The sequence below is a fragment of the Perca fluviatilis genome, chromosome 10, assembly GCF_010015445.1.
Source record: "Perca fluviatilis chromosome 10, GENO_Pfluv_1.0, whole genome shotgun sequence".
In the NCBI taxonomy this organism is placed as follows: domain Eukaryota; kingdom Metazoa; phylum Chordata; class Actinopteri; order Perciformes; family Percidae; genus Perca; species Perca fluviatilis.
Window position 1 is genome coordinate 27,914,241 of NC_053121.1, and position 13,934 is coordinate 27,928,174.

The following is a 13,934-nucleotide window of genomic DNA, read 5'->3' on the forward strand; positions in this document are numbered from 1 at the left end:
ATGTAAACCAGAGCGTATGGACCACAGTTTTCTGCCTTGAGATTGGATGTAATAGTTGAAAAGTAACAGCAATCTGATGATTTTAAGACAATTTAAGAAGATGAGGGAATGTATCACTGTGCACTCAAAGACTGGACTGAGATTACTTGGAGCAGCACCTATTTGTCATTAAAAGGTAATATGTGATCTGTTATTTAAAATCTTTTGGAATCGCTTACTGTGTTAATGTTTCTTAAGAAAAACAACTTGACTTTGTGTCACCAAGCATTTTTGGAGAGGATTTCTAAATTCATTATACAATATACAATACATTTCAAATATCCAATCGGAATGTTTTGTTAGGTATATGACTCTGTTTTGTCAATGTGGAGGTTAACTATCTAAATTTCCTGGAAATGTATTTGTTAATATTTCTGCAAAGTATTACATCAAATCCATGTTACATTTGAACTATTCTTAAAATCTTTTTAATATTTAAAAATGTGTGGAGATTGTAAACTTTTAACAGTTTTGTTTGACGCAGGAAAAACTCAAGAGGACTTTAAACTATACTGTTGTGCAGTGGCCAAAAGTATCAGATCCAGTCCGTCCAGGAGACTCGATGACTCTCTAGTGATTAACATTTATGTGTAATAAATGTGTATAGAGCCAGCATATTTTCACATTAAAATGGGTGTATCAAGGTGTTATTTCAACCAAATCAGTGTGGTGATTGTTGGAACAGTGGGTTTGGCAATAGTAATTTCAGGGCTGTTTCATGTTAACAAAAAGGATCTTACTCTTTAAAGGTTAACATTTCGAATAAAAAAAAATGACAACAAATACAGATACATAACATGATGCAAGGATCAAATAATGGTAAATGCTATGATTTAAAAAAACACCTCACTCTCAAAAAGGTTAGACGTTTAAAATGATCATCATTGTAAGAGGTCAGTACTCTAAACCAACCTTTACGATTTTATAGACACATTCACATTCAGCATTTAACTTGAGAGTACACACTTTCTTCAGTTTTCAACTCTGTCTTCTTCCTTTCTCTTGTAGGTTTTTTTCCAGAGAAATGCAACGCAGCGTAGTTCAGATCAAATCCATCTTCAGGCTGTGCATCAAATAAAAGGCTTAATGTTGTTAAATGGTGCTGTGAGTAATTATGTTCATGAAATACCAACAAATGTCATTTGGTATCATTACTTACATTATCATGTACTGATTGTCTTGAGTTGTCATGTCTTGCTTTGGAAGAGGCACTTTCTATTCCTAATGATAAAAGAAAACAGAAATCTTATATACTGAATCTAAGTTTTCAATAAAGTTCCTCAGCTGGCAACAGGTTTTAATTAATAAAAAGAAATGAATAAAACTGTAAACTATCTTTCATTAATGATGTTGTGTACTGCAAAGGTAAAGCTCAACGTAACACACGTCTGCTCATACATTAATGTATTAATAATGTGCGAAAATAACTGACTTCTACTGATATCTATAATTCTGTTACACATTCTACACTATATCAAGTTTTTAAGTAGGACCATCAGCGAATTAAACTTTCTGACTCAGTCAACACAACTTACCTTTAAATTGTGAACATACTGGTGTTGAAGTTCGGTAACAGATGAAAACAATGTTTCCAGTCATAGAAATGACCAAGCAGACTGTTGCTATCACCAGTGCAATAAATTCAACACTTGCTGTTCGCTCTAGATAACAAAGTAAAAAATGTATCAATGAAGATGCAATTCAATTTTTTTGAATATCACCTCCAGTGTTGAACACAGAATCATACCGATTTGTAGTTTAGTTCCATCTCCAAATAATATCTCCCCACACGTGGCCACAGCACAGTAGTAAGTCCCGGCATCAGAGGAGCTGATGTTCTTAGAGAAGCGATAAACACAACTCTTGTGTTGAGTGTCTTGAGTGTCAGATCTCTTGTCACATTCATTATGTCTTCTTCCATCAGTGTAGATGATGTCCGGATAAGATTTATTTGATCTGGCTCTGAACCAGAACACACTGTCATCTCCTGGACACGTCTTGTTCCCAGAGTCGGAGAGGACTGAACACTGGAGAGTCACAGAGTCTCCTGGACGGACTGGATCTGATACTGTCAGCCACTGAACAACAGTGTAGTTTGATGTCCTCTGAGTGTTTCCTGCGTCATACAAAACTGTGTTAAAAGGATTTCCAAGCACATTTTGAAAGCCAAAGTAGAATTTAAGTATATCTCAAATGTGACTTTAGTAGTTTGACATGATACTCTGCTGAAATGTAGCAAATTTGGAGCCCTTTTAGTCCAGTGCATGTGTTCTCAGAGTAAAATACGGTTGTTGAAACATTGATTGGACCTACGGGAGTCATTGACAATCAACCTATTCTGTCATTTAGATATGAGGATGTGTTGGAAAAAACACAGGAACATGTTTAGTGTTAAGTGGTTGAAAAGATTATTTTGTCAAATAATTAAGACAACACAAACAAAGCGACAATCAGGTATTCACAAACATTTGGAAATAATAAGATGACCTGTGTCTGTATATTTAATTGGATTGACATGGGAAGTTTTTAGATTTTTTTCAAAACAGGCTTGTGATCCTTAAACAGTTATTTTTTTTAAACATTACCACAGTGAAGTTTTGGATCTGTGTCTGAGGCATTTGCCAAACTCTATAAAAGTAGATCATAATTACCTTTTATTAACAAATATGTTCCACTCCATACAGGACTTGTATACAGCTCCGTGGATGCACAGTGATACATTCCCTCATCTTCTTGGATTGTCCTCAGAATGGTCAAGTTGCTAAAATTGTTATCATTTTTTATTTCCAATCTTGATTCAGAAAACTCTGGTGCATACTCAGGTTTTGAAGATTCACGCTTTGTCACAATTAATTTCAGAGTTTCCCCGGCCCTCTGCTTGTACCAGTCGAGGTGTGGACGGCCAATCTTCTTATAATGGAGAGCACACGTGAAGGTTGCAGGTTCACCAAGTCTAACTGTGGTAACTGGAACTAGCGAATCTAAAATAAATGAAAACATACCATACATGAAAAAATAAATGACAGTTAGTGTATGATGTATAACATGTATCATGCAAAACCTCCATATGCTAGTTGGCATGCAAATTCTTAACTGAATACTTGCACAGAATAAAGTAGCACTTACATCCTTGATGAAGAACAAGCAGTGTAACCCATAACAGGATCATCTTGACATTGTGTCTTGTTAGAAAAATTGTTGGCATTTCAGTGAGAAAAGGGGTGATGTCACAGGGCCATTATAATGTATGTCACACTGTCAAATGCATCTGATTGGTTATCACAGAATAAATATTCAAAAGTGCACTTCCTGTCACATTGGTCTCATCCTGGCCTTTGAGAAGCATTTCACCTCATTCTTCTCTTCACACACTTCGTAGTTTTTACTTGATACAATTGTGAAATTGTGACGACAGTATTGGACAACAAATTCCATAATAGGTATAACATAAAAAAGGATGACATTCCATTTAAAGGTGTTGGACCAAAGGTATTGTAAAATGTGTAAAAAGGAAACTGGATTTACAAAAGCATAGACTAGCTGTCAAATGAGTTACATTGTGCTTCATGTCAGAAAACAAAGCATCACCAGCAAGGTTATTATAGTTTTGCATTAGTTTTTATTTTTTGTATTTTTTGTTTCAAATTCAGTTTAGTTTTAATTTGAAAGCGGTTTTTCTAGTTTTTTTTTTAAATGCTTAGTTTTAGTGTCAGTTTTAGTCTTTTTTGTAATATGGGTTATTTGTCAGGGGCAAGATTCAAAAAGGTCAGAAAAAGTATTGTGTAATAATAACTCAACAAAAACATCATACAATTTTAGAAATATGTATTCACAATGTATTCAACAATAACACCAGTACATAAAATGTACAGATGGTGAGCACAAATATGCAAACAGTCTACACAAGACTCTGCAGTAAGTGCAGACATACATGTATACCAAAGCTTCAAGCTGCAGACAATATACGCAGACTACTCCATGTAATAGAAGAAGTCAAAAACCTTCCAACAACGGCAGCAGTTTTGTCACTGGACACGGAAAAGGCTTTTGACCGCCTAGAGTGGAACTACTTGTGGCAAGTAATGGAGAGGCTTGGTTTGGGAGCCAAATTCATTGACATGGTACGTACTTTATATGCGAATCCCACAACCATAGTCTCAATCAATGGCCTGCATTCACAGCCATTCCCCATCGCGCGGGGCTCGAGACAGGGATGCCTGCTATCTCCTGTGCTATTTGCAATCTCTCTTGAACCTTGAACAACAGACATGTGACATCAGTTATTACTGACACAATACCAACCCAAAGCAAAATTACATATTTGGGCATCACCATTCACGCATCGCTACAGCGAGTTGTCCAGGACAACTATGAATCTATACTAAGTAGTGTTCAAAGGGATCTAGGCAATTGGTCTGCACTGCCGGCATCACTACGGTCCAGGATTGCTGTGGTTAAAATGAACATAGTTCCTCCTGTGAATTTCTTAAGTACAATGATCCCCTTACCCCCACCAATAAATTTCTGGAAGAAACTTGATACTGTAATTCGGCAGTAAATTTGGAATAATAAACAACCCAGCCTAAAATATAAACAACCCAGCCTAAAATATTCTACCATGCAACGTACTGCAAACATGGGAGGCCTGGCCCTCCCTAACCTTAAAGTATATAACAGAGCCTTTCAGCTATGGGCCCTCAGAGTGTGGATGGACCCCTCATCTGCAGTCCCATGGAGAGATATAGAGCAAAACCTCACTGGAAGTCTAAGACTGCAAGACCTTCCCTTCACAGGTGTGTGTCCAAAAAAGTGTATGCTAGCCTATGGCCCTATTATCACCAACACATTGACCAACTTTAAACAGGTGGAGGAGCAACTACACTACACCAATAAGTGGCATTTGAATACCCCAATTTGGCACAACATACACTTAATGTCTGGTAACAAATCTTTTGTTTATAACCAGTGGAGTGACTGAGGTATTTATACTGTAGACCAGTTATTCAATGATGAAGGGTATGTTAAGTTTTGAAGGCCTGAGCGCTAGCTTTGAGGTCCCTAGGACATCCTTTTTCCTTTATCTTCGCTTAAGATCAGCCCTAAAATGTTATAGAGTACCATGGGGAAACAGTCTTGAGATGCACCCAATCATTGAATGGCTTGTTGATTCTCCTGTGAGAGGATTAGTGTCCAGGATATACAGTGCCTTGCGAAATATGTCGGCCCCCTTGAACGTTTCGACCTTTTGCCACATTTCAGGCCTCAAACATAAAGATATAAAACTGTTATTTTTTTTGTGAAGAATCAACACATAACAACAAGTGGGTCCCAATTATGAAGTGGAACGAAATTCATTGGCTATTTCAAACTTTTTAACAAATAAAAACTGAAAAAGTGGCTGCAAAATTATTCAGCCCCTTAACTTTCAGTGCAGCAAACTCTCTCAGAAGTTCAGTGAGGATCTCTGAATGATCCAATGTTGACCTAAATGACTAATGATGATAAATAGAATCCAGCTGTGTGTAATCAAGTCTCCGGTATAAATGCACCTGCTCTGTGATAGTCTCAGAGGTCCGTGTAAAGCGCAAGAGCGCATCATGAAGAACAAGGAACACACCAGGCAGGTCCGAGATACTGTTGTGGAGAAGTTTAAAGCCGGATTGGATACAAAAAGATTTCCCAAGCTTTAAACATCCAAAGGAGCACTGTGTAAGCGATAATATTGAAATGGAAGGAGTATCAGACCACTACAAATCTACGTAGACCCGGCCGTCCCTCTAAACTTTCAGCTCATACAATGAGAAGACTGATCAGAGATGCAGCCAAGAGGCCCATGATCACTCTGGATGAACTGCAGAGATCTACAGCTGAGGTGGGAGACTCTGTCCATAGGACAACAATCAGTGTATACTGCACAAATCTGGCCTTTATGGAAGAGTGGCAAGAAGAAAGCCATTTCTTAAAGATATCCATAAAAAGCGTCGTTTAAAGTTTGCCAAAAGCCACCTGGGAGACACACCAAACATGTGGAAGAAGGTGCTGTGGTCAGATGAAACCAAATCCGAACTTTTGGCAACAATGCAAAACGTTATGTTTGGCGTAAAAGCAACACAGCTCATCACCCTGAACACACCATCCCCACTGTCAAACATGGTGGTGGCAGCATCATGGTTTGGGCCTGCTTTTCTTCAGCAGGGACAGGGAAGATGGTTAAAATTGATGGGAAGATGGATGGAGCCAAATACAGGACCATTCTGGAAGAAAACCTGATGGAGTCTGCAAAAGACCTGAGACTGGGACGGGATTTGTCTTCCAACAAGACAATGATCCAAAACATAAAGCAAAATCTACAATGGAATGGTTCACAAATAAACATATCCAGGTGTTAGAATGGCCAAGTCAAAGTCCAGACCTGAATCCAATCGAGAATCTGTGGAAAGAACGGAAAACTGCTGTTCACAAACGCTCTCCATCCAACCTCACTGAGCTCGAGCTGTTTTGCAAGGAGGAATGGGCAAAAATGTCAGTCTCTCGATGTGCAAAACTGATAGAGACATACCCCAAGCGACTTACAGCTGTAATCGCAGCAAAAGGTGGCGCTACAAAGGTATTAATTAACTTAAGGGGGCTGAATAATTTTGCACGCCCAATATTTCCAGTTTTTTATTTGTTTAAAAGGTTTGAAATATCCAATAAATTTCGTTCCACTTCATGATTGTGTCCCACTTGTTGTTTATTCTTCACAAAAAATTACAGTTTTATATCTCTATGTTTGAGGCCTGAAATGTGGCAAAAGGTCGAAAAGTTCAAGGGGCCGAATACTTTCGCAAGGCACTGTATGCTAAACTGATGCAAGTAACCGTAGGAGAACTCCCAGTAGTAAAGAAATGGGAGCGAGAGCTGAGCTCGGAGGGGAACGTAATTAATTGGGAGACAGTTTGGGACAACATTTCCCACCTGTTCCAAGAACCCAAATCACCAGCAGATCCACTTCAACATATATGCCATAGGACATATTGGACGCCTCAGAAGAGATACGTCTCTAAAGCCATTCCTACTCCCTATTGCACGTTCTGGCAACCTGAACAAACTGGAACTTTCCTGCACATGGTCTGGGAGTGTGAACAGGTGCATGAGTTTTGGAATAAAACAACATCAATAATATCTGATGTGATTGGATGTTGACTTCTTACTGACCCGATTGTTTTGTTACTTAATGATGACTCTAAATTACACCTACCTGGGAGACAGAAAAAAATGTGGCTAGCCGGATCAACTGCGACCAAAAAAAATGATAGCTCAGGGCTGGCTCCCCCCCACATGCTTTGTGTAAAACAGTGGCTGGCGTATTTTCTGGACATACAGTAGTTATGCTGGAGCTCTCTACAGCAAGGATTAACAAAGCCAAATCATCGACTATAGACCTATGGAAAAATGCATCACAAGAAGTAGAGGAGAGCGACTAGGCAAGGTGTGATTTCAATTTTTTGTTTTTGTTTATTTGTTTGTTTTTGTTTTATTGAGACCACAGAGGGTGGGGTGGGAGAGGGTTGTTGTTCTTGTTCAGTAGTATTTGTCTGTTCTGTATGTTCAAAAAAATAATAATAATAAAAAGTTGATTTTAAAAAAAGAAGACATAAATGAACAGGTGTTTTGAACTTCGCTTCGAGAAAAATTACGAACTTTTTGAAGTCAATCGACTCACGCAGACATCCCAGTATCAATACACATTTTATTCCACACCTTCTCACACTTTTGATGTTCCTGCGTATTTACTAACCAGCAGCTATCGGGTCGCAGGTGAAAGCACGCCTGTAGTGTTCTCTGTCCTACGGTTGTCTCCATCATGCTGCCTGGCCCTGTATCCATACATCCATCCCCTGTACGGTTAGCTTCTGTGCTGCAAAGTTCTAAAGTGGGAATCTGTCATGAATGTGCTAGTGTCTGTATAAACTTTATCAGAGCAAACAGACTTAAACACAAGCAGTTCCAAGCAGTTCTCTCCGAGCTGGAGTCTGCGCACGGAGATGTGCTTTACCACACACAAGTCTGATGGTTAAGCCAGGGCAGAGTTTTGAGGCGTTTTTTACGAGCTGCTACCCAAAATCAACGCCTTTCTTCTGACAAAGGGCAAAACTGTCCCAGAACTGATCGATACAGAATGGAAATGGGACCTTGCCTTTTTAACATACGTGACAGAAATGTTAAACGGCTTCAACGTGCAGCTCCAAGGCAAGGGGAAACTAGTATGCAACATGTATGCCCACATAAAAGCGTTGGAGGTGAAACTAGCACTGCTGGTGGGACAAGTGCAAAAACAAGACTTCACCCATCTCCCTACTACCCAACGCCTCTCAGCTGAGAAACCAGAGGCCCCATTCCCAGGTGAAAAGTCCGTGGAAGCGCTGGAAATTCTTAAGGCGGAGTTTGTTGTGCGATAGTGTGAGCTACATTTCCACGCTAAAGAAATCCGCCTTTTCCAGAACCCCTTTGCTGTCGACATTGACAAAGCCCCGCTTTCTTTTCATTTTGAGTTGGCTGAGTTACAGAATTGTGATGTTTTGAAAGACACATTTAAACCCAACAGTCTCATTGAATTCTATGCTGCCGTCCCTAACGAGACATACCCAAATATCAGTGTAATATTTTGGGAAAATACAATATGCTCAATTTTGGAAATTTTATTCATTTTAAAAACTGTTGTCTAATTTATAAAGTTTTTCATGGACTTGCTCCACCTTCGCTTTCTACATTCATTAAACCTAGGTCTGACAGAGGATATTGTACCAGAGCCTCATTTAGAGGAGATTTAGAGATCCCGCTTAGAAAAACTACCTTTGCACAAACTGTTCTGTCTATCAGAGGAGGTCACTTTTGGAACAGCATCCCAACAAACATTAGAGAATGTCCAACTTATTGCACATTTAAAAAGCACTTTAAACTATTTCTTAAGAGTTCCCAGTTATGTCATCACTTTGACTAATTTTATTGATGTAATGTAATCTGTCTGAATGTGTGCTAATGTGTTCCTTGTTTGATATTGTATATTGTCATATTCTCACCTATGTATTATCGGCATGTTGTTGTTTTCCTGCCTCGGGACTACAGGTGAAAATTAGCATTTATGCTATAACCTGGCTCATTTACAGTCTTTACAGAAATGTTAGATTGTTCATTAATGTGCATTGTCCCGAATAAATAAATAAATAAATAAATAAATAAAAATCAAAAGGCATGCAGTGAAGATGTCCACACTTTTTGGCAGCACGTATATCTGTGAGCAAACCTTTTCACGTATGAAACTGATGAAAACTCCCCTGAGATCAAGACTAACTGATAAACATTTGCATCAGTCTTTGAGACTGGCTGTGACAGGAATTGAACCTGACATTGGACATCTCACCAGCCAGAAGCAAGCCCACAGTTCACACTAAATGTAAGTATGTTTTGATTTCAATAGCAATAAATATGAAACAATTTCATTATGATAGTAATAATGCTCTTTTAATAGGCTATATATCTCTTGAAAAGTAATGTTCATTTGTCTGTACAGTGTATAACAAAATAATAATCTAACATTAATCTAGATTTAGGAGGCATACTAAATATATTTAAAATCATAATAGAATCTCCACAATAATACTGTTAGTCACTCCTGCCCATGTAACTTTTTGTCACAGACCGACCCGGCCACCCATTAGAGAAATAGAAAATGATTTGGCCCTCACAGAAAAAAGTTTGGGGACCCCTGGCTTACTGTGTTTATGTTTCTTAAGAAAAACAACTTGAATTTGTGTCACCAAGCATTTTTGGAGAAGATTTCTAAATTCATCATACAATGTACAATACATTTCAAATATCCAATCAAAATGTTGTGTTAGGTATATTACTCTGTTTAGTCAATGTTGAGGTTAACTATCTAATTAATGTCCTGGAAAATGTATTTGTTAATATTTCTGCGTATTACATCAAATCCATGTTACATTTGAACTATTCTTAAAACCTTATTAATATTTTAAAATTTGTTGAGATCGTAAACTTTTTATAATTCTGTGCAATTTCATTACTGTGCAATATTATTACTTCACACTGCATATTACACTCTATATAAAACCATATTTTATTCCACGTTGTTACATTTCTTTTACGTACATGTGGACTCTGGAAAAGGAGTTGCTTTTAATCTTGTTGTACATGTGTATAATGACAATTAAAGGCATTCTATTCTATTTTAACACAGTTTTGTTTGATGCAGGAAATACTCAAGAGGACTTTAAAGTGCCCATATTATGAAAAAAAAATCACTTTTTCTGAGATTTGGGGTGTTATTTTGTGTCTTTGTGCTTCCACACGCATACAAACTTTGAAAAAAAACCATCCATGCTGTTTTGAGTGAGATACAGGTTTCTGAATGTATGTTAGTGCTAGCATTCTAGCGGTTAGCCCCCTCGTTCTCAATGGCAAAATACTGCTACAACACACATAATACACAGTTCACCATAATCTACAAAAGAACCACTTACATGTCCCTGTTCTGCAGGTATTCCACGCAAAGTTGGAAGTGGGGCCCTTGTTTAGAAGAAGTCTCCCGGCTAATCCTGCCTTGTACTGACTGAAGTTAGAGAAACAGCTAGCTAGCTGATGTGATCCTTACCTAGCTACTGCGCATGTGCGAATTCCAACAAAGATAGTACAGAAGTGAGATGTCTCACTCTGTAGCTAAAATAGAGACCTGAACACACAGGGTGAAAAGAGGAGCTGCAGCAATGTGTAGTACAACAAAAATATGGTGACTCTTTAGTGCTTAACATTTATGTGTAATAAATAAATAAATGTGAATCAAGGTGTTATTTCAACCAAATCAGCATGGTTATTGTTGGAACAGTGGGTTTGGCGATAGTAATTTCAGGGCTGTTTCATGTTAACAAAAAGGATCTTACTCTTTAAAGGTTAACATTTCCAAGATAGAAGAATGACAACACATACAGACACATACAATTATGCAATGATCAAATAATGGTAAATGTATAAAACACCTCACTCTCAAAAAAGTTAGAGGGGAACCCACAACGTTTAAAATTATCATCATTGTAAGAGGTCAGTACTCTAAACCAACCTTTACGATTTTATAGACACATTCATATTCAGCATTTAACTTGAGAGTACACACTTTCTTCAGTTTTCAACTCTGTCTTCTTTCTTCCTCTTGTAGGTTTTTTTCCAGAGAAATGCAATGCAGTGTAGTTCAGATCAGGTCCATCTTCAGTCTGTGCAGCAAATAAAAGGATGATTGTATTAATGTTGTTAAATGGTGCTGTGAGTAATTATGTTCATGAAATACCAACAAATGTCATTTGGTATCGTTACTTACAATATCGTGTACTGATTGACTTGAGTTGTCATGTCTTGCTTGGGAAGAGGCGCTTTCTATTCCAAATGATAAAAGAAATCTTATATACTAATAATAATAATATAATAATGTGTGAAAATAACTGACTTCTACTGTTATCTATTATTTAATCCAACAACATGAAGTTGAGGTTCGTCATGTCCTGTCTGTTACACTTTCTACACTATATAAACTTTTTAAGTAAGACCATCGGCGAATAAAAATTCCTGACTCAGTCAACACAACTTACCTTTAAATTGTGAACATACTGGTGTTGAAGTTCGGTAACAGATGAAAACAATGTTTCCAGTCATAGAAATGACCAAGCAGACTGTTGCTATCACCAGCGCAATAAATTCAACACTTGCTGTTCGCTCTAGAAAACAAATTAAAAAACCTATTAGTGAAGATGTTATTAACAATTTTTGAATATCACCTCCAGTGTTGAACACAGAATCATACCGATTTGCAGTTTAATTCCATCTCCAAATAATATCTCCCCACATGTGGCCACAGCACAGTAGTAAGTCCCGGCATCAGAGGAGCTGATGTTCTTAGAGAAGCGATAAACACAACTCTTCTGAGTGTCAGATCTCTTGTTACATTCATTATGTCTTCTTCGATCAGTGTAGATGATGTCCGGATAAGATTTATTTGATCCGACTCTGAACCAGAACACACTGTCATCTCCTGGACACGTCTTGTTCCCAGAGTCGGAGAGGACTGAACACTGGAGAGTCACAGAGTCTCCTGGACGGACTGGATCAGATACTGTCGGCCACTGAACAACAGTATAGTATGATGTCCTCTGAGTGTTTCCTGCGTCATACAAAACTGTGTTAAAAGGATTTCAAAGCACATTTTGGAAGGCAAAGTAGAATTTAAGCATATCTCAAATGCGACTTTAGTAGTTTGACATGATATTTTGCTGAAATATAGAAAATTTGGAGCCCTTTTAGTCCAGTGCATGTGTTCTCAGAGTAAAATACGGTTGTTGAAACAATGATTGGACCTACGGGAGTCATTGACAATCAACCTATTCTGAATTTGGACGTTTAGATATGAGGATGTTTTGGACAAAACACAGGAACATGTTTAGTGTTAAGTGGTTGAAAAGATTATTTCGTCAAATAATTAATACAACACAAACACAGCGACAATCAGGTATTCACAAACATTTGGAAATAATTAGATGACCTGTGTCTTGGATTGACATGGGAAGTTTTTAGATTCTTTCAAAACAGGTTTGTGATCCTTCAACAGTTATTTTTCTTAAACATTACCACAGTGAAGGTTTGGATCAGTGTCTGAGGCATTTGCCAAACTCCAGAAAAGTAGATCATAATTACCTTTTATTAACAAATATGTCCCACTCCATACAGGACTTGTAAACCACTCTGTGGCTGCACAGTGATACATTCCCTCATCTTCTTGGATTGTCCTCAGAATGGTCAGGTTGCTAAAATTGTTATCATTTTTTATTTCCAATCTTGATTCAGAAAACTCTGGTGCATACTCAGGTTTTGTAGATTCACGCTTTGTCACAATTAATTTCAGAGTTTCCCCGGCACTCTGTTTGTACCAGTTGAGCTGTTGATGGTAAATCTCCTCATAATGGAGAGCACACGTGAAGGTTGCAGGTTCACCAAGTCGAACTGTGGTAACTGGAACTAGCGCATCTAAAATAAATGAAAACATACAATACATGAAAAAATAAATGACAATTAGTGGATGATGTATAACATGTATCATGCAAAACCTCCATATGCTAGTTGGCATGCACATTTTTAACTGAATACTTGCACAGAATAAAGTAGCACTTACATCCTTGATGAAGAACAAGCAGTGTAACCCATAACAGGATCATCTTGACATTGGGTCTTGTTAGAATAATTGTTGGCATTTCAGTGAGAAAAAGGGTGATGTCTCAGTGCCATGATAATGTATGTCACACTGTCAAATGCATCTGATTGGTTATCACAGAATAAATATTCAAAAGTGCACTTCCTGTCACATTGGTCTCATCCTGACCTTTGTAAAGCATTTCACCTCATTCTTCTCTTCACACACTTCCAATAAAGGTTAAAGACAGCAGATTGCCTTAGTAGTTTTTACTGGATACAATTGTGAAATTGTATTTGACAACAAATTCCATGATAGGTATAACAAATCAAAAAATGATGAAACTCCATTAAAAGGTGTTGGACCAAAGGTATTGTAAAATGTGTAAAAAGGAAACTGGATTTACAAAAGCATAGACTAGCTGTCAAATGAGTTACATTGTGCTTCATGTCAGAAAACAAAGCATCACCAGCAAGGTTATTATAGTTTTGCATTTTTCATTTGTTTTTATTTTTATTTCATTTTTACTTTTTGTTTTCAAATTCAGTTTAGTTTTAATTAGTTTTTAAAGCGGTTTTCCTAGTTTAGTTTAGTTTTTATTTTTGAAAATGCTTAGTTTTAGTGTTAGTTTTAGTCTTTTTTGTAATATGCGTTGGGCAAGATT

General features: G+C 37.5%; 2 protein-coding genes across 2 annotated transcripts; both read right to left on the reverse strand.

Annotated features, from left to right (window-relative positions):
- Nucleotides 1-837: 837 nt before the first annotated feature.
- LOC120566987 lies at nt 838-3,208 on the reverse strand. Its single transcript, XM_039813755.1, has 6 exons — nt 3,166-3,208; nt 2,691-3,020; nt 1,787-2,155; nt 1,575-1,700; nt 1,199-1,260; nt 838-1,102 (listed from the first exon to the last, which is right to left on the reverse strand). The coding sequence occupies exons 1-6, from the start codon at nt 3,206-3,208 to the stop codon at nt 980-982; spliced, it is 1,053 nt and encodes a 350-aa protein (XP_039669689.1). The 3' UTR covers nt 838-979.
- Nucleotides 3,209-11,183: 7,975 nt separating this feature from the next.
- LOC120566989 lies at nt 11,184-13,295 on the reverse strand. The gene is made up of 6 exons (XM_039813757.1): nt 13,253-13,295; nt 12,778-13,107; nt 11,891-12,247; nt 11,675-11,804; nt 11,411-11,462; nt 11,184-11,306 (listed from the first exon to the last, which is right to left on the reverse strand). The coding sequence occupies exons 1-6, from the start codon at nt 13,293-13,295 to the stop codon at nt 11,184-11,186; spliced, it is 1,035 nt and encodes a 344-aa protein (XP_039669691.1).
- Nucleotides 13,296-13,934: the final 639 nt, after the last annotated feature.